General features: G+C 40.7%; 1 protein-coding gene and 1 long non-coding RNA gene across 2 annotated transcripts in view; both read left to right on the top strand.

Annotated features, from left to right (window-relative positions):
- LOC311525697 overlaps window positions 1–22,108 on the top strand; it is a 372,687-nt gene that overhangs the window by 276,281 nt on the left and 74,298 nt on the right. The window lies entirely within an intron of this gene.
- LOC311525633 (uncharacterized protein) lies at window positions 3,758–6,873 on the top strand. Its single transcript, XM_084637935.1, has 2 exons — window positions 3,758–5,356; window positions 6,531–6,873. Exons 1-2 carry the CDS (start codon window positions 3,831–3,833, stop codon window positions 6,613–6,615), a joined length of 1,611 nt encoding a protein of 536 aa, XP_084494061.1. The 5' UTR covers window positions 3,758–3,830; the 3' UTR covers window positions 6,616–6,873.

Consider the following 22,108-nt stretch of genomic DNA (forward strand, 5'->3'; position numbering starts at 1 on the left):
TTTAATGGAAATTGGGCATCCAAATCTTAATTGGCTTTGAAAATCGTTGTTTAAAACATCAATCAGAGAGGGTTTATGATCCAGTGCAACTCAGCACAGGAGAGGAATAGCATGGCTTGCAGGTCATTGTTCCATCATTTCCTAGAGGAAGATTTTACCAGAAAGGGAAAAGCAAAGTCTCTTGTCTGCCTTCCACAGCAATATCATCAAAGGAGGACACAATTTGGCCCTAGTTAATTTTTAGTAGATAAAGGCTAGAATTGGATGTTTGCCAGCTTTCCACAGCCCCTGGGATAAGAATCAAGAATCTTTCCTGTGGTATCAGGTCTCCTCATGTGGTTGCACCATTTCCTTCCATTGTAGCTCACACAGGAGACTGGTCATAATGTTAATATTATAGAGAAAAGGAGTAAACTGGCTCATAAAATCTTGTTGTTCTTGTAAAGGTCTCATCCTCTGAGCCAGTTGCAGAAAATGTTAGCAGCTGTTAAATTAGCTATCACGATGAGAGTGGTGCAATTTTTTTTTGTCTGAAAGTGAGGAAATCTTGATCGGCTGATGAAATTTAAGCCAGCACATTGGTACCCCTTTATACCCAAATTGTGCTATCATTTCTCTGCTAATTCTTATAAGTGACCTGGTGTAAAATAAATTATTAGAATAGGAAATACCACTTATGAACAACTGCATAACACTGTTCTAGGCATCACTGAATAGTATTTTCAGACAGAGAGGGTTTTATTCCTAGGTTATCATGGCTTAAAAAGTCACAGGAAGAAGTTAAAGGAACTTTATTGTGCTTTATTTAGCCCAACCTACATGTTGCTATTTCTAGCATCATTATTATTTGATTAAGCCCTATGCTGCAGTTGGGTTGAGGTTGATGTCAGCAAAGCTATGTATAGTCACATGAGTCTGTCCACATGGATGCAATTGCAAGATCAGGACCTTGCATTGTACACTTTTTGGGTAAAGGATGGCTTCTTCCCTTGTATTAGAACTTAGCACACTGAGGCCCTGATTCTGATTTGGACCTTTGGTCACTACTGCAAACAAGTACTAAATAATAAAATAATCCCAGCCAATGTATATATTAAAAATATATTTGTCGCTATTAGAATAATATGGTAATTTCCCTGGCACTGGGGGATAAGCTATTTTGTATGGGTAAATTCCTTCCAAAATGTATATGCATATAAATACAAATACCACTCAAAATAATTTTTGCACTAAGTATTCATAGCTGAAATGTTATATTTTAATAGTAAAAAGAAAAGGAGTGAGTACTTGTGGCACCTTAGAGACTAAATAAATCTGTTAATCTCTAAGGTGCCACAAGTACTCCTTTTCTTTTTGTGAATACAGACTAACACGGCTGCTACTCTGAAACCCATATTTTAATAGTATAATTATTATATTTTCCCTTCTTACAACGTTGCACTGTACTTATAGATCATTCATAAGAAATGGAACTTTCTGACATTTATTCATACTTTTAAGTGATAAGCAGAACTTACCCCTGAAAAACTGTAACAGCTAGTTATGTAAAGCTGCTACTCATCTCCACTATGAATATGAGGTTTAAGCACCAAACATGAGGTTTTATACTTTGGCTGTGCTGATGCTGAAGGCATCAGTTAAATTAGAATGCTTTGATATGTTAATTATTTATCATTGTAAATTATGCATCCTCTAAAATCAAAGAGACACATAACCTATAATTTATTATTCATTTAGCATGAAAACTTGTCTTTATATAACTGTTTCTCTGTTAGGTACAGAATTCTGTTTTGATGTAAAACCTATTAACATGGACTACCAATGTAACATAAGAGAGCTGAATTTTTTTTGAAAACTGATAATCTGCTCTAAGTATCAATTTAACCCATCCAGTTATTTTAATAAACCTCCAAGTTCACTAAGCATTCCATAAGTTGGGATTCATTAAAGATGGGCTAAACAGATACAGGTTGTCATAAATATAAAGGGAAGGGTAAACCCCTTTGAAATCCCTCCTGGCCAGGGGAAAGCTCCTCTCACCTGTAAAGGGTTAAGAAGCTAAAGGTAACCTCGCTGGCACCTGACCAAAATGACCAATGAGGAGACAAGATACTTTCAAAAGCTGGGAGGAGGGAGAGGAACAAAGGGTCTGTCTGTAGTCCTCTTGGCCGGGGACAGAACAGGAATGGAGTCTTAGAACTTTTAGTAAGTAATCTAGCTAGGTATGTGTTAGATTATGATTTCTTTAAATGGCTGAGAAAAGAATTGTGCTGAATAGAATAACTATTTCTGTCTGTGTATCTTTTTTGTAACTTAAGGTTTTGCCTAGAGGGGTTCTCTATGTTTTTGAATCTAATTACCCTGTAAGATATATACCATCCTGATTTTACAGGGGGGATTTCTTTATTTCTATTTACTTCTATTTTTTATTAAAAGTCTTCTTGTAAAACACTGAATGCTTTTTCATTGTTCTCAGATCCAAGGGTTTGGGTCTGTGGTCACCTATGCAAATTGGTGAGGCTTTTTATCCAACATTTCCCAGGAAAGGGGGAGTGCAAGTGTTGGGAGGATTGTTCATTGTTCTTAAGATCCAAGGGTCTGGGTCTGTAGTCACCTAGGCAAATTGGTGAGGCTTTTTACCAAACCTTGTCCAGGAAGTGGGGTGCAAGGTTTTGGGAAGTATTTTGGGGGGAAGGACGCGTCCAAACAGCTCTTCCCCAGTAACCAGTATTAGTTTGGTGGTGGTAGCGGCCATTCCAAGGATAACGGGGGTAATATTTTGTACCTTGGGGAAGTTTTAACCTAAGCTGGTAAGGATAAGCTTAGGAGGTTTTTCATGCAGGTCCCCACATCTGTACCCTAGAGTTCAGAGTGGGGGAGGAACCTTGACATGGTGGCACAGTGGTGGGATTAACCTGAAATCATTTTGAGATCCAGTTGAGATTTTTTGAACTAGAAATACAGATTTTAAAAAGGAATTTTTAGGAAGTCCAGAAGGCAGCTTTGAAACTGAAAGCAGCTTGGTTTCTCTCTGCTTTGTGGCCAAGCAGAGACAAAAGGGGATTATCTTGTGAATTGCAGGTTTTCTTGCCTGGAGGCAGGGTACTTAACTCCTGCAGGGAAATTCACAGTCTTCCAACCCAGAGGTTTTTTTTTTTTTCTTTTCTTCCTAAAAGTAAATAGGGGGTGTGTGCTCTACCCATTTGCCTGGAGACAAAAGTGGCAGGGTTTTTTTTTAGGATTTTGATTTTTTTTTTTGTTTTACAAGGAGCACAGGTTTGAGAAGAAATTTTTTTTCTTCTTTGGGCTGGGTAAGCAGGTTTCCAAGTAGTTGGAGGTTTTTTGCTTTAATTTGGGCCCAGAGCAGAGACAAGGGAATTGTCTTTTTCTGTAGGCTGACAATCACTATCAGAGAATAGGTATTCTATTCCAGCACAGCAAAATTTTACAGCCAAGTTTTGTTTGTTTATTTCTAAACCTCGGGTGTAAAGTTAGTTAAAAACAGAGAGGTTAGAATGGCCAAATCCTCAGCTCGACTACAGCTGGAATTAGCCAAATTTCAGGCTGAGGAAAAACAAAGGGAACATGAAAGACAGATAGAACTCATGCGGCTGAAGGAGGAGGAGAAGGAAAAAGAGAGGAAGCATGTGGAGGAGATGGAGAGGATAAAGGCCCAGCAGAATATACCAACAAACCCTAGCAATCCTTCTCCAGGTACCACTTCCCATCCCAGAAAGTTCCCCACCTACAAGGCAGGTGATGATACTGAGGCCTTCTTAGAAAACTTCGAAAGGGCCTGCCTTGGGTACAACATCTCTACTGACCAATACATGGTAGAGCTGAGGCCGCAGCTCAGTGGACCCTTAGCTGAGGTGGCAGCTGAAATGCCTAAAGAACACATGAACAAGTATGAACTGTTTAAATCCAAGGCGAGAGTCAGAATGGGGATAACACCCGAGCAGTCTCGTCGGAGGTTCAGAGCCCTAAGGTGGAAACCAGACATGTCATTTACCCGACATGCCTACCACATTGTAAAACATTGGGATGCCTGGATATCAGGAGCAAGTGTTGAATCTCCAGTAAATTTGCCCTTCCTAATGCAAATGGAACAATTCTTAGAGGGTGTTCCTGAGGAAATAGAAAGATACATCTTAGATGGGAAACCCAAAACTGTAATTGAGGCAGGAGAGATTGGAGCCAGATGGGTGGAGGTGGCAGAGAAGAAGAAAACTGGTCGCAGTTGGAGCGGAGACCAGAAGGGACCACCCCAGACCACACCCTATTACCGGGGGCCGCCCAAAGCCCCACCTACCTCCCAAAGAACCCTCCAGACCCCTTATCGTCCCACCACCCCGTTCTCCAGCAACCCTCCTCGCCCCAGTGACCCGTCAGCTGGACGATGTTTTAAGTGTAACGAGCTGGGGCATGTAAAGGCCAACTGCCCCAAGAACCCCAACAGATTACAGTTCATTGCACCGGAATCACACCAGAGGTCCACAGGCCCAGATACCTCCCAGATACCCTTGGAGCGGAGGGAAACTGTGAGTGTGGGTGGGAAGAAGGTCACCGCGTGGAGGGACACCGGAGCACAAGTGTCAGCTATCCATGCTTCCTTAGTGGACCCCAATTTAATCAACCCAGAGATCCAAGTGACGATTCAACCCTTCAAGTCCAACTCTTTCAATTTGCCTACAGCCAAGTTGCCTGTCCAGTACAAGGGCTGGTCAGGAATGTGGACTTTTGCAGTCTATGATGATTATCCCATCCCCATGCTGTTGGGGGAAGACTTGGCCAATCATGTGAAGCAGGCCAAGAGGGTGGGAATGGTCACCCGCAACCAGGCTAAACAAGCCGTGAGGCCTAGCTCTGTTCCGGAAACTTCTATCAGGACCCAGTCAGAGGTGATGGACCTGGACCCCAGGCCAATGTCTGCAACAGCAGTAGTGGATCCAGTCCCAGAGACCCAGACGGAACCAGTCCCAGAACCGGAACCAGCCAAACAACCAACACCAGACCCCGTGTCAGCACTGAATCCAGTACTTGCAACCTCAACACCAGAGGGTCCCACCGAACCTGAACTGGCAGCAGCCGATAACCCTACACAAGAGGCTCAGCCGGAGCCTGAATCCCAACATAGTGCACCAGCGGAGAGCGGTTCACAGTCAACAGAAACAGCTCCATCCCCTATATCGCTTCCAGAGGGACCAAGCCTAGGTCCACAATCCCATGAGGAACTGATGTCTCCAGCATCAAGGGAACAGTTCCAGACCGAACAAGAAGCAGATGAAAGCCTCCAGAGAGCTTGGACGGCGGCACGGAGCAACCCACCGCCTCTCAGCTCTTCTAATCGATCCAGGTTTGTTGTAGAAAGAGGACTTTTATACAAGGAAACTCTTTCTGGGGGACACCAGGAAGACTGGCATCCTCAGAGACAGTTGGTAGTTCCAACTAAATACCGGGCCAAGCTCTTGAGCTTAGCCCATGATCACCCTAGTGGCCATGCTGGGGTGAACAGGACCAAAGACCGTTTGGGGGGGTCATTCCACTGGGAGGGAATGGGCAAGGATGTTTCTACCTATGTCCAGTCTTGTGAGGTGTGCCAAAGAGTGGGAAAACCCCAAGACCAGGTCAAAGCTCCTCTCCAGCCACTCCCCATCATTAAAGTTCCATTTCAGCGAGTAGCTGTGGATATTCTGGGTCCTTTTCCGAAAAAGACACCCAGAGGAAAGCAGTACATACTGACTTTCATGGATTTTGCCACCCGATGGCCGGAAGCAGTAGCTCTAAGCAACACCAGGGCTAAAAGTGTGTGCCAGGCACTAGCAGACATTTTTGCCAGGGTAGGTTGGCCCTCCGACATCCTCACAGATGCAGGGACTAATTTCCTGGCAGGAACTATGAAAAACCTTTGGGAAGCTCATGGGGTAAATCACTTGGTTGCCACTCCTTACCATCATCAAACAAATGGCATGGTGGAGAAGTTTAATGGAACTTTGGGGGCCATGATACGTAAATTCGTAAATGAGCACTCCAATGATTGGGACCTAGTATTGCAGCAGTTGCTCTTTGCCTACAGAGCTGTACCACATCCCAGTTTAGGGTTTTCCCCATTTGAACTTGTATATGGCCGTGAGGTTAAGGGGCCATTGCAGTTGGTGAAGCAGCAATGGGAGGGATTTACACCTTCTCCAGGAACTAACATTCTGGACTTTGTAACCAACCTACAAAACACCCTCCGAACCTCTTTAGCCCTTGCTAGAGAAAACTTACAGGATGCTCAAAAAGAGCAAAAAGCCTGGTATGATAAACATGCCAGAGAGCGTTCCTTCAAAGTAGGAGACCAGGTCATGGTCTTAAAGGCGCTCCAGGCCCATAAAATGGAAGCATCGTGGGAAGGGCCATTCGTGGTCCAGGAGCGCCTGGGAGCTGTTAATTATCTCATAGCATTCCCCACCTCCAACCGAAAGCCTAAGGTGTATCATATTAATTCTCTAAAGCCCTTTTATTCCAGAGAATTAAAGGTTTGTCAGTTTACAGCCCAGGGAGGAGACGACGCTGAGTGGCCTGAAGGTGTCTACTACGAAGGGAAATGTGCTGGTGGTGTGGAAGAGGTGAACCTCTCCATGACCCTTGGGCGTATGCAGCGACAGCAGATCCAGGAGCTGTGCACTAGCTACGCGCCAACGTTCTCAGCCACCCCAGGACTGACTGAACGGGCATACCACTCCATTGACACAGGTAATGCTCACCCAATTAGGGTCCAACCTTACCGGGTGTCTCCTCAAGCTAAAACTGCTATAGAACGGGAGATCCAGGATATGTTACAGATGGGTGTAATCCGCCCCTCTGAAAGTGCATGGGCATCTCCAGTGGTTCTAGTTCCCAAACCAGATGGGGAAATACGTTTTTGCGTGGACTACCGTAAGCTAAATGCTGTAACTCGCCCAGACAATTATCCAATGCCACGCACTGATGAACTATTAGAGAAACTGGGACGGGCCCAGTTCATCTCTACCTTGGACTTAACCAAGGGGTACTGGCAGGTACCGCTAGATGAATCTGCCAAGGAAAGGTCAGCCTTCATCACACATCTCGGGCTGTATGAATTTAATGTACTCCCTTTCGGGCTGCGAAATGCACCCGCCACTTTCCAAAGACTTGTAGATGGTCTCCTAGCGGGATTAGGAGAATATGCAGTCGCCTACCTTGACGATGTGGCCATATTTTCGGATTCCTGGGCAGACCACCTGGAACATCTACAAAAAGTCCTTGAGCGCATAAGGGAGGCAGGACTAACTGTTAAGGCTAAGAAGTGTCAAATAGGCCTAAACAGAGTGACTTACCTTGGACACCAGGTGGGTCAAGGAACTATCAGCCCCCTACAGGCCAAAGTGGATGCTATCCAAAAGTGGCCTGTCCCAAAGTCAAAGAAACAGGTTCAATCCTTCTTAGGCTTGGCCGGTTATTACAGACGATTTGTACCGCACTACAGCCAAATCGCTACCCCACTGACAGACCTAACCAAAAAGAAACAGCCAAATGCTGTTCAGTGGACCGAAAAGTGTCAGAAGGCCTTTAACAAGCTTAAAGCGACACTCATGTCTGACCCTGTACTAAGGGCCCCAGACTTTGACAAACCGTTCCTAGTAACCACAGATGCATCCGAGCGTGGTGTGGGAGCAGTTTTAATGCAGAAAGGACCTGATCAAGAATTCCACCCTGTAGTGTTTCTCAGCAAAAAACTGTCTGAGAGGGAAAGCAACTGGTCAGTCACTGAAAAAGAATGTTATGCCATTGTCTACGCTCTGGAAAAGCTACGCCCATATGTTTGGGGACGGCGTTTCCACCTGCAAACCGACCATGCTGCACTAAAGTGGCTTCACACCGTCAAAGAAACTAACAAAAAACTTCTTCGGTGGAGTTTAGCTCTCCAAGATTTTGATTTCGACATCCAACACATCTCAGGAGCTTCTAACAAAGTGGCTGATGCACTCTCCCGTGAAAGTTTCCCAGAATCAACTGGTTAAAATCGTCCTTGAGATGTGGAAAATATTGTTAGTCTTTATGTACTTGGTAGTATATTTAGAGATGCATGTGTCTTATTAACTCTGTTTTTCCTAGAGCTCCAGGAAGAAATCCCAGCCAGTGTTTCACCCTAGCTGAGATTTGGGGGGCGTGTCATAAATATAAAGGGAAGGGTAAACCCCTTTGAAATCCCTCCTGGCCAGGGGAAAGCTCCTCTCACCTGTAAAGGGTTAAGAAGCTAAAGGTAACCTCGCTGGCACCTGACCAAAATGACCAATGAGGAGACAAGATACTTTCAAAAGCTGGGAGGAGGGAGAGGAACAAAGGGTCTGTCTGTAGTCCTCTTGGCCGGGGACAGAACAGGAATGGAGTCTTAGAACTTTTAATAAGTAATCTAGCTAGGTATGTGTTAGATTATGATTTCTTTAAATGGCTGAGAAAAGAATTGTGCTGAATAGAATAACTATTTCTGTCTGTGTATCTTTTTTGTAACTTAAGGTTTTGCCTAGAGGGGTTCTCTATGTTTTTGAATCTAATTACCCTGTAAGATATATACCATCCTGATTTTACAGGGGGGATTTCTTTATTTCTATTTACTTCTATTTTTTATTAAAAGTCTTCTTGTAAAACACTGAATGCTTTTTCATTGTTCTCAGATCCAAGGGTTTGGGTCTGTGGTCACCTATGCAAATTGGTGAGGCTTTTTATCCAACATTTCCCAGGAAAGGGGGAGTGCAAGTGTTGGGAGGATTGTTCATTGTTCTTAAGATCCAAGGGTCTGGGTCTGTAGTCACCTAGGCAAATTGGTGAGGCTTTTTACCAAACCTTGTCCAGGAAGTGGGGTGCAAGGTTTTGGGAAGTATTTTGGGGGGAAGGACGCGTCCAAACAGCTCTTCCCCAGTAACCAGTATTAGTTTGGTGGTGGTAGCGGCCATTCCAAGGATAACGGGGGTAATATTTTGTACCTTGGGGAAGTTTTAACCTAAGCTGGTAAGGATAAGCTTAGGAGGTTTTTCATGCAGGTCCCCACATCTGTACCCTAGAGTTCAGAGTGGGGGAGGAACCTTGACACAGGTCATTTCAGATAGCTCTGCAAAAGGTCATGAAGTTCATAATTAAGTGTGGATTCTTCTTCTTGAGAACTGTGAAGAATGGTGCCATGTCTATCATGCCACCTCAAGAAGCAATATAGTTTCCCTAAGAACTGTGCAAATGTGGACTTTCTTATGGTCTTGGGAGGAAGCCATGGAAACTGTGGCTTTTATAGCTGAGATTTTCTCTGAGTTTTTGGTGTCATTGCAGCCCAACATTTAGAACAAAATTAAGGGTTACGAAACCACACAAATTGAAAGACGACATAGATTTGTATGATCGTAATAAGGTTGTAAGCATTCTCTAACCAAAGCCTTGGGTGACGATCCTGCTTTTTGTGTGCATCATGTTTGGTAGCTGTGGTCTGTGTCATGTTTTATAGCTTCAACGTGAATTAGACTGTTCTTTTTTTCATTGTAATGATTATTAGTATTTGTGTAATCTCTTAGAGGTGCTTCAAAATTTGGCATTGTCCCTAGCTGTTATGCAGAAATGCTAGCCCGGCAAGGAAGGGATGTGTTGGAAATGCAGTCCCCAAATACTGTGCAATTTTGGAGGTGAGCATTAAGCTCCTAAAGGTTTTTACATGGGAGGTAAAAGTGTTTATGAAGTGTTCTCCGACTGGTTTATGAATGTTATAATTCTTGACATCTGATTTGTGTCCATTTATTCTTTTACGTAGAGATTGTCCAGTTTGACCAATGTACATGGCAGAGGAGCATTGCTGGCACATGATGGCATATATCACATTGGTAGATGTGCAGGTGAACGAGCCTCTGATAGTGTGGCTGATGTGATTAGGCCCTATGATGGTGTCCCCTGAATAGATATGTGGACACAGTTGGCAACGGGCTTTGCTGCAAGTATAGGTTCCTGGGTTAGTGATTCTGTTGTGTGGTATGTGGTTGCTGGTGAGTATTTGCTTCAGGTTGGGGGGCTGTCCGTAGGCAAGGACTGGCCTGTCTCCCAAGATTTGTGAGAGCGATGAGTCATCCTTCAGGATAGGTTGTAGATAAATTAATTTGCAAATTGGATACAATTAACTTAGGCTTGAATAGAGACTGGGAGTGGTTGAGTCATTACACAAAGTAAAACTATTTCCCCTTGTTTATTCCCCTCCCTTCTCCTCCCCCCCATTGTTCCTCAGACATTCTCGTTAACTGCTGGAAATGGCCCACCTTGATTATCACTACAAAAGGTTTTGTCCCCCGCCCCCACTCTCCTGCTGGTAATAGCTCATCTTAAGTGATCACTCTCCTTACAGTGTGCATGATAAACACCCATTTTTTCATGTTCTGTGTTGTATATAAATCTCCTCACTGTATTTTCCACTGAATGCATCCGATGAAGTGAGCTGTAGCTCACGAAAGCTTATGCTCAAATAAATTGGTTAGTCTCTAAGGTGCCACAAGTACTCCTTTTCTTTTTATAGAGAATAGTTAAGGGCGGGTGAAAACACTTTTCTTTATCAGGGCCTTAGGCCTTACTGAACTTCCTTTGCATTGTAGCAAAACACATTTTTTTTTTTTCAAATTATTTGTTCTGAGTGCCTTGGACTAAAGGTTTCTTTGGTGTAAAGTGAACAGGATGAGGGGATGAAAAGGGCCACAGAGTGTGTTTAACCAGCTGGATATATCAGTGTCCTGGAGAAGGAGAATGGCCCTACACTCCTTAACAGGGCAACAGTATCTTTCCTGAGGTTTCTCCTGGGTGAAATTTGTTGCCATCTCTGTTCAAGGAAATGGGACTTGTGTACATTTGGTAAATAATCACACTAAGTAAATACCTGACTGTATCACCAATTTCTGTTCCAAGTCAGACAATACCTGCTAGGCCCAAAAATCTGCTTCCAATCAAGGACTCAAAAAGTCTGATAGGTATTTGAAATCTTGCTGCTGAGGTAACATAGGACATGCTTTTGTATTTTGAACATAAAGAGTTTAAAGCTAGTTGTGCATACGCTTGTTTCACACACACACTGATTTTCACTGCGTAGAATGAACCAAAATAATAATAATTCTGAACAATCAAAAAGGAGTTTTTAAGCTGTTTCTGCAAATTCAATGAAATTCAGAATTTCCAAATTTTGCTCTGTGTGAAACCATTCAGATTTTGCATAGCTCTAGTGCACAACTAACACCTCTAAGACTTTCCTAAGTCTTTCCTATAATCAATGCACTCCAGAGGGAATCGTGGACAGTGAATCAGTGCAGTGGAGAGAACTTTATTCCACCTAATTGGTTACATTAAGAAACTCAAAAATTGAAAGACTTTGATGGTCAATCTCCAAATGTAAATGTAGTTGAAAATCTTGTAAAGACAATGCAGACTTATGTAGTGTTCATATGTGTGGTTACTTCCTTTAGTAAATTCTTTAGTTTTATTGGTCTGATAATCCTGTTTTACTCTCTGCTACATGAACATTTCCTATTTCCTAATCTATCATTTCCTTATCTATTGAGATAATGTTATTTCTTTATCAAGTACAACATTCTCCCTTTGTCACTTCTCTGTAAATGATGAATGCGGTGGTCAGGGTAAGAGATCAGTGTCCAGTAAAAAGTTCCATTTAATAGGAAATTATTGTATTAAGCATCTGTTTCAGTTACTTTTACAGTACATATACTCAAGTTGTCTTCTAATATTGAACTTAGCTTTGCTGAGTATAAAGCTTCAGAAAGTTACCTCTGCCATCAAATTATTTTTCCTATCATTTCTTATCACAAAGGATAATAATCATATCTCATAATCTAGATGTATAGTCTCTGCACCATAAATCATTATAACATGAAACTTTAATATTTATTGCATGTTTCATCTTGCTTCTGACATTCCTATTAATGCTTCGCTTAGCAAGTAAAAAATGATATTCTACACTTTATAGTACTAGAAAAGATTGAGAAAACTCTTTGTACACAAATCACAAGGAAGCATAACTTATCTGTTACAGTGCAAGAAGATTAAATACATGGCAATGAAATCCTTGAAATCATGGTAACTGGAGTAGAGCTTTCTTCTGATTGCTTTAATAAATCCTTTAAGTATGCTTTCAATCTCCCAACAATTCCTGGCAAAGCTTGTGTGTTGTTGTTGTGAATCTGCCTACATCTAAAGTTCCAGTGATGAATATTTTATATGGCTTATCGCTACACTTGTGTCACTGACTCAGTAGGTGCTGGTGCACTGTTTGTTTATGCTTTTTAATACTATATTAGGCAGAAAGAAAAGATGGATATATAGTTTCACCCTTTCATTTCCTGTTGGAGAAGATAAAAATATTATTTGTTGTGAATGATGAATGAGGTGATTATATTTCACAAATTTTGAGACCTTGGACCATTAACTGAATCACTTTTAGTACTTGTCATAGTTTCCTATGTACAGTACATAAGGAAATAGGTTGATATTATTAATATTATTACAATAACTCAGTTATGAAATGGTATACCAGAAAATATATCATAACTATACAAACTTTTGTCTTCCAATGTAGGAAACTAAATTCTATTATACAAGTCACCTTGTAAGGGTTACTCATTCAGCCATGGCTACAATTCAGCTTTTCCTCTCTATTTGTAGATTAAAGTTAATTCCGACCTTTCTTAATCATTTAGATATATGCATGTGTTGAAATTGTTAAACATCTGGGTATCTGTGGGTTCACAAGAATGTTCTGATTATCCAAAATGTCTAGTACCTGGGAAAGTGCTTGTATGTTTTTGATTTTTGCAAAAATCAGTTTCCATATATCTGAATCAATGTTCAACATCACTACTAGAGATGGAGGAAACCTGTACCTCAGGCACTTTTAAGCATATGCCCACATGGTGTGTGTGTGTAGGAAGAGAATTATAATTATAAATTTTGGCAATTTCTTTGAAGCCCTTCTTCTGTTCACCTATGAAAGGATGGCATTTTAAATATTAAGGTTCTATCACACAATCGTTGATCATATTTAGGCAATGTACAAAACTTACTATTCATGTGCTGTCTGGAGACACCAATGAACACTTGAAAAATTCTTTGAATACAACCTCACCCCCTGAAAAAAGTTGTGGTAGCTGGTTTTGCATCCATTTTGTGTTCACTTTCCACTAATATTTTAGCTGAATGAGTTTACTGTGAGGAATGTTTGCAGAGGAGCACATTTTAAGTCAATATTAGAGAATATGACCAGAAAGCAAACTTTGAACTCACAGACAAAAACATTTTCAAGATATATGTCATTGACGAGAGTAGTTTCCTGTGCTTTCCTGTGATTAAAGTGCATTTCACTATAGAACCTTTAATACATGCTGTATGAAAAATTCCAGTTGCAATACCAGAACAATTGATTTAAGTAAAGAGATTTTGAGGATGGAAAATTTAGGAATAATATTTGTCAAACAGATGGTCCTAGGAATGGGTAAATTCCATGGAAACAGAGGAGAAACCACACATGGGAGGGCTGCAAATGTACATAGATACATGAGCTGTAAATAGTTGAGTGACCTTCTGTATTTATTGATGTAGTTAAATTTGCTGATGTCTTATTTCAGTGTATTTAGATACGAGACCTGAGTACTTACTGATAATACCAGACAAAGACAATTCATAGCCAATCACTTTAATACCCCAGAAAGAGAGAGAAATTTTTCATCTTAAGTATTGGTATTCATTCTGGGAGGGTGGGGAACAAAAGTGTCTCTAAAGATGAAAGAAATATTTACTGGGACTTTGTCAAGGTTCCTCCCCCACTCTGAACTCTAGGGTACAGATGTGGGGACCTGCATGAAAAACCTCCTAAGCTTATCTTTACCAGCTTAGGTCAAAACTTCCCCAAGGTACAAAATATTCCACCCGTTGTCCTTGGACTGGCCGCTACCACCACCAAACTAATACTGGTTACTGGGGAAGAGCTGTTTGGACGCGTCCTTCCCCCCAAAATACTTCCCAAAACCTCGCACCCCACTTCCTGGACAAGGTTTGGTAAAAAGCCTCACCAATTTGCCTAGGTGACTACAGACCCAGACCCTTGGATCTTAAGAACAATGAACAATCCTCCCAACACTTGCACACCCCCCTTTCCTGGGAAATGTTGGATAAAAAGCCTCACCAATTTGCATAGGTGACCACAGACCCAAACCCTTGGATCTGAGAACAATGAAAAAGCATTCAGTTTCTTACAAGAAGACTTTTAATAAAAATAGAAGTAAATAGAAATGAAGAAATCCCCCCTGTAAAATCAGGATGGTAGATATCTTACAGGGTAATTTGATTCAAAAACATAGAGAACCCCTCTAGGCAAAACCTTAAGTTACAAAAAAGATACACAGACAGAAATAGTTATTCTATTCAGCACAATTCTTTTCTCAGCCATTTAAAGAAATCATAATCTAACACACACCTAGCTAGATTACTTATTAAAAGTTCTAAGACTCCATTCCTGGTCTATCCCCGACAAAGACCAGAATATATACAGACTATAGACAGACACACAGACCCCTTTGTTTCTCTCCCTCCTCCCAGCTTTTGAAAGTATCTTGTCTCCTCATTGGTCATTTTGGTCAGGTGCCAGCGAGGTTACCTTTAGCTTCTTAACCCTTTACAGGTGAGAGGAGCTTTCCCCTGGCCAGGAGGGATTTCAAAGGGGTTTACCCTTCCCTTTATATTTATGACAGACTTCATGAGTTTGTACCATTAAGGATGATACATTAGTGGCTAGTGCTACCAGGGGAGAATACCATGCCAGTCTTTACCAGCTCATAATAATTCTGTGGTGGAGTTCTCAGTGATTGTTGTTACCTTCTCAAGGTTGGGCTTGATACCCTCATTTGAGCAAATGTGAATTAGCTTCTTTACTTCAGTTGATCTGGTGATGGGAATACCAGTTTACCATAGTAAAGGCTCAAGGCTGTGTAGATGCAAGAAGGGACCTCAGTTTAAATATTCTCTTTTTTTTTTCATATCCTCAGAAACTAGATCAAAAATAGATGGAAGAAACTGTGTTTGGCTAAGTTTTCCATCAGTCTATGGTAGAAAAGTTACAAATGAGTCAGTCTTTGGAAAATACCTCTGCAGATACAATATAGTGGTTAAACAAAGACCAGGAAAGGATATACCAGACACTGACACAGTGAGCATATTGTTCTTGGTAGGGCACAACAATATGGAGAAACATTTGTGGCTCAGTTTTATTTACTCATGTCCAGTTCACCTGTGTCAGACAAGAAATTAAACAGAGCTAAGGGTTTACTGGTATCGGTAAATAGAAGAGGCAGTTCAAATTTTATCATGCCTGCTAATAAAAGCCAGAGTGAAGGTGATCTCAATCTAGCTATTCTGGAATATAGGAATACACCTGTATGGTATGGGATTACCTGATCAATTACAGCAGGAATTAGCCATTAATTACTTTCAAATTTGTCTTCTACAAATGAGCACTGGAAAATACAAATCTTAAGTCCAACTACAGTTCAATGAAATCTCGCATGTGAACAAGTTTACTCATGCAAATATTACACCAGGGGCGTTAAAACTTTACTTCCCTTTGAGAAAGGAGAGTGAGTATGCATACATAATCCTGGCTACGGGGCACTTCTGTGCTTCTCTGTTGTGTTATTTTGACCCACAGTCCTGGCAGCATGCTCATAGCACAATGGCCTCACCCTGGCTTCCACCAGCCTGGTTATTCCTTGTAGAGTGATGCCAATAGCCCTTCCAATCTCAGGTCTCCCCAAAACCATCTCCCCCGCAGTGTCCAATCTGACTCACTGGATCCTCCCAAAAGATAGTTTGTTGCCTCCAAAGAGACAGAATATACACACCAGGCTGCTAGTTTGGCTGAAGACTCTCACTTCAGTTTAATATACAACACTGAGATGGTTTTGTAACAAAACAAGCTTATTAACAAAGAACACAGGATTAAGTGATTTCAAGTCACAGTGAAAGAGATAGGAAATAAACAAATCACATTTCTTGTGACTAAAATTTAATTCTAGCAAGTTACCATCTTTGTTTAAGCAGTTTCCTGACTTACATCAAGTTATCAGTATTCCTAGTCTTCCAGACTAGGGAACCCAACTTTCATAGGCTCTAAGAGCGCCAAACACATTTTAGGAACATATTTTCAGCACACATCTATAATTTATAATTCTTTAAATATAATTCTTATAATACACCACCCATACATATATCACACAATAAATATTAATGACCAACATGTTACCAATTTGCATATGACACCTTTTAGATGCATATTATGACAACAGTGAGTTGGGGATATGAGTGTGTCAGGCCTGATGAGAGTTATGATATGGTGTGCCCTCTGCCAGCTGGCATTGAGGAGCTCCCTGAGACATCCTCAGCCATTAGCAGGAAGAAGGAAATATGTCCACTGGCTCATGTGCTATACTAAGAACTATAGTATTATTAGGTTTCAGAGTAACAGCCATGTTAGTCTGTATTCTCAAAAAGAAAAGGAGTACTTGTGGCACATTTGAGACTAACCAATTTATTTGAGCATAAGTTTTCGTGAGCTACAGTTCACTTCATCGGATGCATACTGTGGACAGTACAGAAGATCTTTTTATACACACAAAGCATGAAAAAATGGTAACCTATTTCCCCTTGTTTTTTCCTACCCCCTCCCCCCCAGACGTTCTTGTTAAACCCTGGATTTGTGCTGGAAATGGCCCACCTTGATTATCATACACATTGTAAGGAGAGTGATCACGTTAGATAAGCTATTACCAGCAGGAGAGCGGGGTGGGGGGAGAGAAAACCTTTTGTAGTGGTAAACACGCATTTTTTCATGCTTTGTGGTATAAAAAAGATCTTCTGTACTTTCCACAGTATGCATCCGATGAAGTGAGCTGTAGCTCACAAAAGCTTATGCTCAAATAAATTGGTTAGTCTCTAAGGTGCCACAAGTACTCCTTTTCTTTATAGTATTATTGGCTCTGCCACTGAATTTTTGTGTGTTTATGGTCAAGTCATTTTGACAGATCTGTGATTCAGATTACACCTCTGTTAAAAGGATATAATATTTACATACCTTATAACGGTGCTGTGAGACTTAATGTTCACAAAGTGATTTGAGATTCACAAAAGAAAGGTGGTATGCTAGTAGTTTTTAATTTTTTTTAAAAAAAGAGATATATTAACAGAACAAGTGGCAAGTGAACATTCACCAAAAAACATCGCAATGACATTTGTAATGTGGAACTACAAAGATGTGTGTGTGTGTGTGTATACATGTACACCAAAGGCATAATAATACATGGATTCTATCCATAACTATCAGTCATTCTGCAATAAAATAGTTTCTGAAGAGTCTACAATGATAAAGTTTATATTGAAACAATATTATGTTCTTAGCTGAATTATACATCCATAAGGCTTTTGAGCCTACAATATTTTTTTTTCTGCAAATTACTTTTTAATCTTTTCTAAATATATTAATTTATATACTTTCTAAATTAATTTAGGAGGCTTTGACCTGGGGAATCTGATTTTGTTCTCTTCTAGAAGCCTGACATGCTAAATGTGAGCCCAAATGGTATCTATTTAGATTCTCAGAGACAGTTATTCTTGATATTAACAAACTCAGTATTAGAAATGAATGAATTAAAGAGTTGATTAATTGAATGAATTCTTCATTAACAAAATAAATCATTTGCATCTACTAGGGTTCTTCATTACCTGCAGATTTAATATCATAACCTAAGCTGTTTTAAATTGGGCAGCACATTTTAGTGTGCTTGACCTGTCCTCTCCAAATGCAGCTCACCTTGCACGTGAAAGGGAAGTCAATAAATATATTTCCATTTAAATAATTGGGATTACTCAAATGAGGAAGAAGAGCAGAATTTGGCATAATGTTGTTGGATGAACCACACTGCTCTGTTCCGTCTTCCAAGACTCCATCGTTTTGGAGTGCTCAGATTTGTTTTTACTGGTTGTAGTAGTACATATTTGTACTATGGAGGCACCCAAAGACTCCAATCAGGATTGGAGCCGTATAGTGCTGGACATTGTACAGACATAGAGAAGAGACAATCACTGCCCTGGAGGAATTATACTTTCCTCCTGTCACTGAGACAATCATTCCCTAAAAGATTCCCTGATTCTTCCCTGTTCCCACAGTTGTATTGGGGCCCTTGACTCTCCTATTTAATTCCCCCACTATTCCTTACCGCTCACTCTCGTCTTACCATAGTCTTCCAACCAGGCCATTGCATACATTAAGACTCTCCTTTCCTTCCTCAAACTTCACTGCTCCCACTGGGGCCCGTAAGTATTTCCCTGATTCACATGTGATGATCCCTAGAGCTGACAAACTTCCAGGCCAGGGACTGACTTTTCTGCTGCAACGGTGTAACACTTTTGCCAGGGCATTGAGAGTTTTGAAGGTATTTTATAAAGATTTTTTTTTCATTTTTTTCTGTTACTGGCAACTGGGCTTTGATTTGCTCAGGAAAAAGTTGCTACTTTTTACCTTTAAGATGAGCTATTTTTAGAGGAAGTGGGAACAATGCCAGCTGAGAAAACAGTCATACATTTGCCACAACATGTTAGTGCCTCTGAGAATGTAGCATAGACAGCAGAGTCTGTTATGTTTCAAGTGATGCGTATTTGTCGAAACATATACACACACACTCACTCACTCAGAGATAGCTTTGTATGAATTTTTTTGCAATATTTTCTTGAAATTGGCTATACCAGTTTAAAAAATTGCCCCAAGCCCTGCAGAATGATTTTGAAAAGTAAAAAATGACAGGAACAGTCTGAAATAATTTCTTCAATGTTTTTAAACACATTTTTCTGCCCTCTTTTGTAATATCTGCCAACTGTATTGATTGTATTGTCATATGATGCTTATTCAACTAATTTAAATAAGATTAAAAAATGCAGTAAATCTCTCTCTCTCTTTCTCTCTCTCTGTATATATGTGTGTGTGTATATATATATATATATATACACACACAGTACACTACATTTTATAGTCTTTTAATTGAGAGAGATGAATTCATAATGAAGTGTAGTCTTCTTGTACATGTCAAATGTTTTAACAATTCTGGACTTCAATTTTGTATATACCATGTGTGTAATGATAATGAATGATCCAACAGAGTTCAACAGATAGTACTGGGTATGGTAAGAAAAGAGTGTTTCAGTTGTGGAATGATCAAGTATAAGTGGCTGAAAGTACAATAATGACTTCTAAACTGAAGAAAAAACCCAAGCGTAAGGAAATATAGTGGCTGTTACTTCCGACAGTAACTGCAAACGTTTGCCCTTTGGAGAAAAAAGTTAACTTGCTTCTTAAATACCATCATTATTGTTACAATTTTTCTTTCCCCCATCGTATTAGTATCAAAACCTGTTAATAAACCCTCACTATCTCTATGTATGTACACCGCTCCCCCCCCCACCCTCCAGGAGATCCATGTACCATGACTGACCCCAAACAAAGCCAGGAAGCTAACTGTCATTAACATGTGCAAGCATATATACTCTTGTATAATTTGGTCCTATTCAGGGGACACCATCACAGGGCCAAATAACATCAGCCACACTATCAGAGGCTCGTTCACCTGCACATCTACCAGTGTGATATATGCCATCATGTGCCAGCAATGCCCCTCTGCCATGTACTTTGGTCAAACTGGACAGTCTCTATGTAAAAGAATAAATGGACACAAATCAGATGTCAAGAATTATAACATTCATAAACCAGTTGGAGAACACTTCAATCTCTCTGGTCACGCGATTACAGACATGAAAGTTGCGATATTACAACAGAAAAACTTCAAAACCAGACTCCAGCGAGAGACTGTTGAATTGGAATTCATTTGCAAATTGGATACAATTAACTTAGGCTTGAATAGAGACTGGGAGTGGCTAAGTCATTATGCAAGATAACCTATTTCCCCTTGTTTTTTCCTACCTACACCCCCGCCCCTTCCTCAGACGTTCTTGTTAAACCCTGGATTTGTGCTGGGAATGGCCCACCTTGATTATCATACATATTGTAAGGAGAGTGATCACTTTAGATAAGCTATTACCAACAGGAGAGTGGGCTTTGTGCGTGGGGAGACCTGGATTTGTGCTGGATATGGCCAAACTTGATTATCATACACATTGTAAGGAGAGTGATCACTTTAGATAAGCTATTACCAGCAGGAGAGTGGGGTGGGGGGAGAGAAAACCTTTTGTAGTGGTAAACACCCTTTTTTTCATGGTTTGTACGTATAAGAACATCTTCTGTATTTTCCACAGTATGCATCCGATGAAGTGAGCTGTAGCTCACGAAAGCTTATGCTCAAATAAATTGGTTAGTCTCTAAGGTGCCACAAGTCCTCCTTTTCTTTTTGGTCCTCAGTGTGTTTAAGAAGTTGTGATATTATGTGGGCAGAAAGGAGAGGCTGTATATGCCTTTCAAAACAATCTAATTTGTAAAAACACTGAAATGTTCTAATCATATAGTGATTGCATGATGTTACTACAGGACAGACTTAAGGTTGTTTAAGTGTCCTGAATTGTGCATTTCCAAAGCTTAATACATTTGTATTTCTTTTAAGTTTGACTCTGAGTTTCTTGGCTTTATAATGCTTATTTCTGGGATAATTACATCAGTGCATGTAGTTTACCATAGATAAGTGATACATCCTTTCAACCTTACCTTCTGTCAAGGTTCCTCCCCCACTCTGAACTCTAGGGTACAGATGTGGGGACCTGCATGAAAAACCTCCTAAGCTTATCTTTACCAGCTTAGGTCAAAACTTCCCCAAGGTACAAAATATTACCCCCGTTATCCTTGGAATGGCCGCTACCACCACCAAACTAATACTGGTTACTGGGGAAGAGCTGTTTGGACGCGTCCTTCCCCCCAAAATACTTCCCAAAACCTTGCACCCCACTTCCTGGACAAGGTTTGGTAAAAAGCCTCACCAATTTGCCTAGGTGACTACAGACCCAGACCCTTGGATCTTAAGAACAATGAACAATCCTCCCAACACTTGCACCCCCCCTTTCCTGGGAAATGTTGGATAAAAAGCCTCACCAATTTGCATAGGTGACCACAGACCCAAACCCTTGGATCTGAGAACAATGAAAAAGCATTCAGTGTTTTACAAGAAGACTTTTAATAAAAAATAGAAGTAAATAGAAATAAAGAAATCCCCCCTGTAAAATCAGGATGGTAGATATCTTACAGGGTAATTAGATTCAAAAACATAGAGAACCCCTCTAGGCAAAACCTTAAGTTACAAAAAAGATACACAGTCAGAAATAGTTATTCTATTCAGCACAATTCTTTTCTCAGCCATTTAAAGAAATCATAATCTAACACATACCTAGCTAGATTACTTACTAAAAGTTCTAAGACTCCATTCCTGTTCTGTCCCCGGCCAAGACGACTACAGACAGACACACAAACCCTTTGTTTCTCTCCCTCCTCCCAGCTTTTGAAAGTATCTTGTCTCCTCATTGGTCATTTTGGTCAGGTGCCAGCGAGGTTACCTTTAGCTTCTTAACCCTTTACAGGTGAGAGGAGCTTTCCCCTGGCCAGGAGGGATTTCAAAGGGGTTTACCCTTCCCTTTATATTTATGACACGCCCCCCAAATCTCAGCTAGGGTGAAACACTGGCTGGGATTTCTTCCTGGAGCTCTAGGAAAACAGAGTTAATAAGACACCTGCATCTCTAAATATACTACCAAGTACATAAAGACTAACAATATTTTCCACATCTCAAGGACGATTTTAACCAGTTGATTCTGGGAAACTTTCACGGGAGAGTGCATCAGCCACTTTGTTAGAAGCTCCTGAGATGTGTTGGATGTCGAAATCAAAATCTTGGAGAGCTAAACTCCACCGAAGAAGTTTTCTGTTAGTTTCTTTGACGGTGTGAAGCCACTTTAGTGCAGCATGGTCGGTTTGCAGGTGGAAACGCCGTCCCCAAACATATGGGCGTAGCTTTTCCAGAGCGTAGACAATGGCATAACATTC

The sequence above is a fragment of the Lepidochelys olivacea genome, assembly GCF_965140295.1.
Source record: "Lepidochelys olivacea isolate rLepOli2 genome assembly, chromosome: 8".
NCBI lineage: Eukaryota > Metazoa > Chordata > Testudines > Cheloniidae > Lepidochelys > Lepidochelys olivacea.

Excerpts from the sequence above, each read along its gene's own strand:
- LOC311525633 (XM_084637935.1), top strand. The coding sequence starts at position 3,831 with ATGGTAGAGCTGAGGCCGCAGCTCAGTGGACCCTTAGCTGAGGTGGCA. Across the intron at positions 5,357-6,530 it reads AGCTCTTCTAATCGATCCAG|TTTACAGCCCAGGGAGGAGA; the intron begins GTTTGTTGTAGA and ends AAGGTTTGTCAG.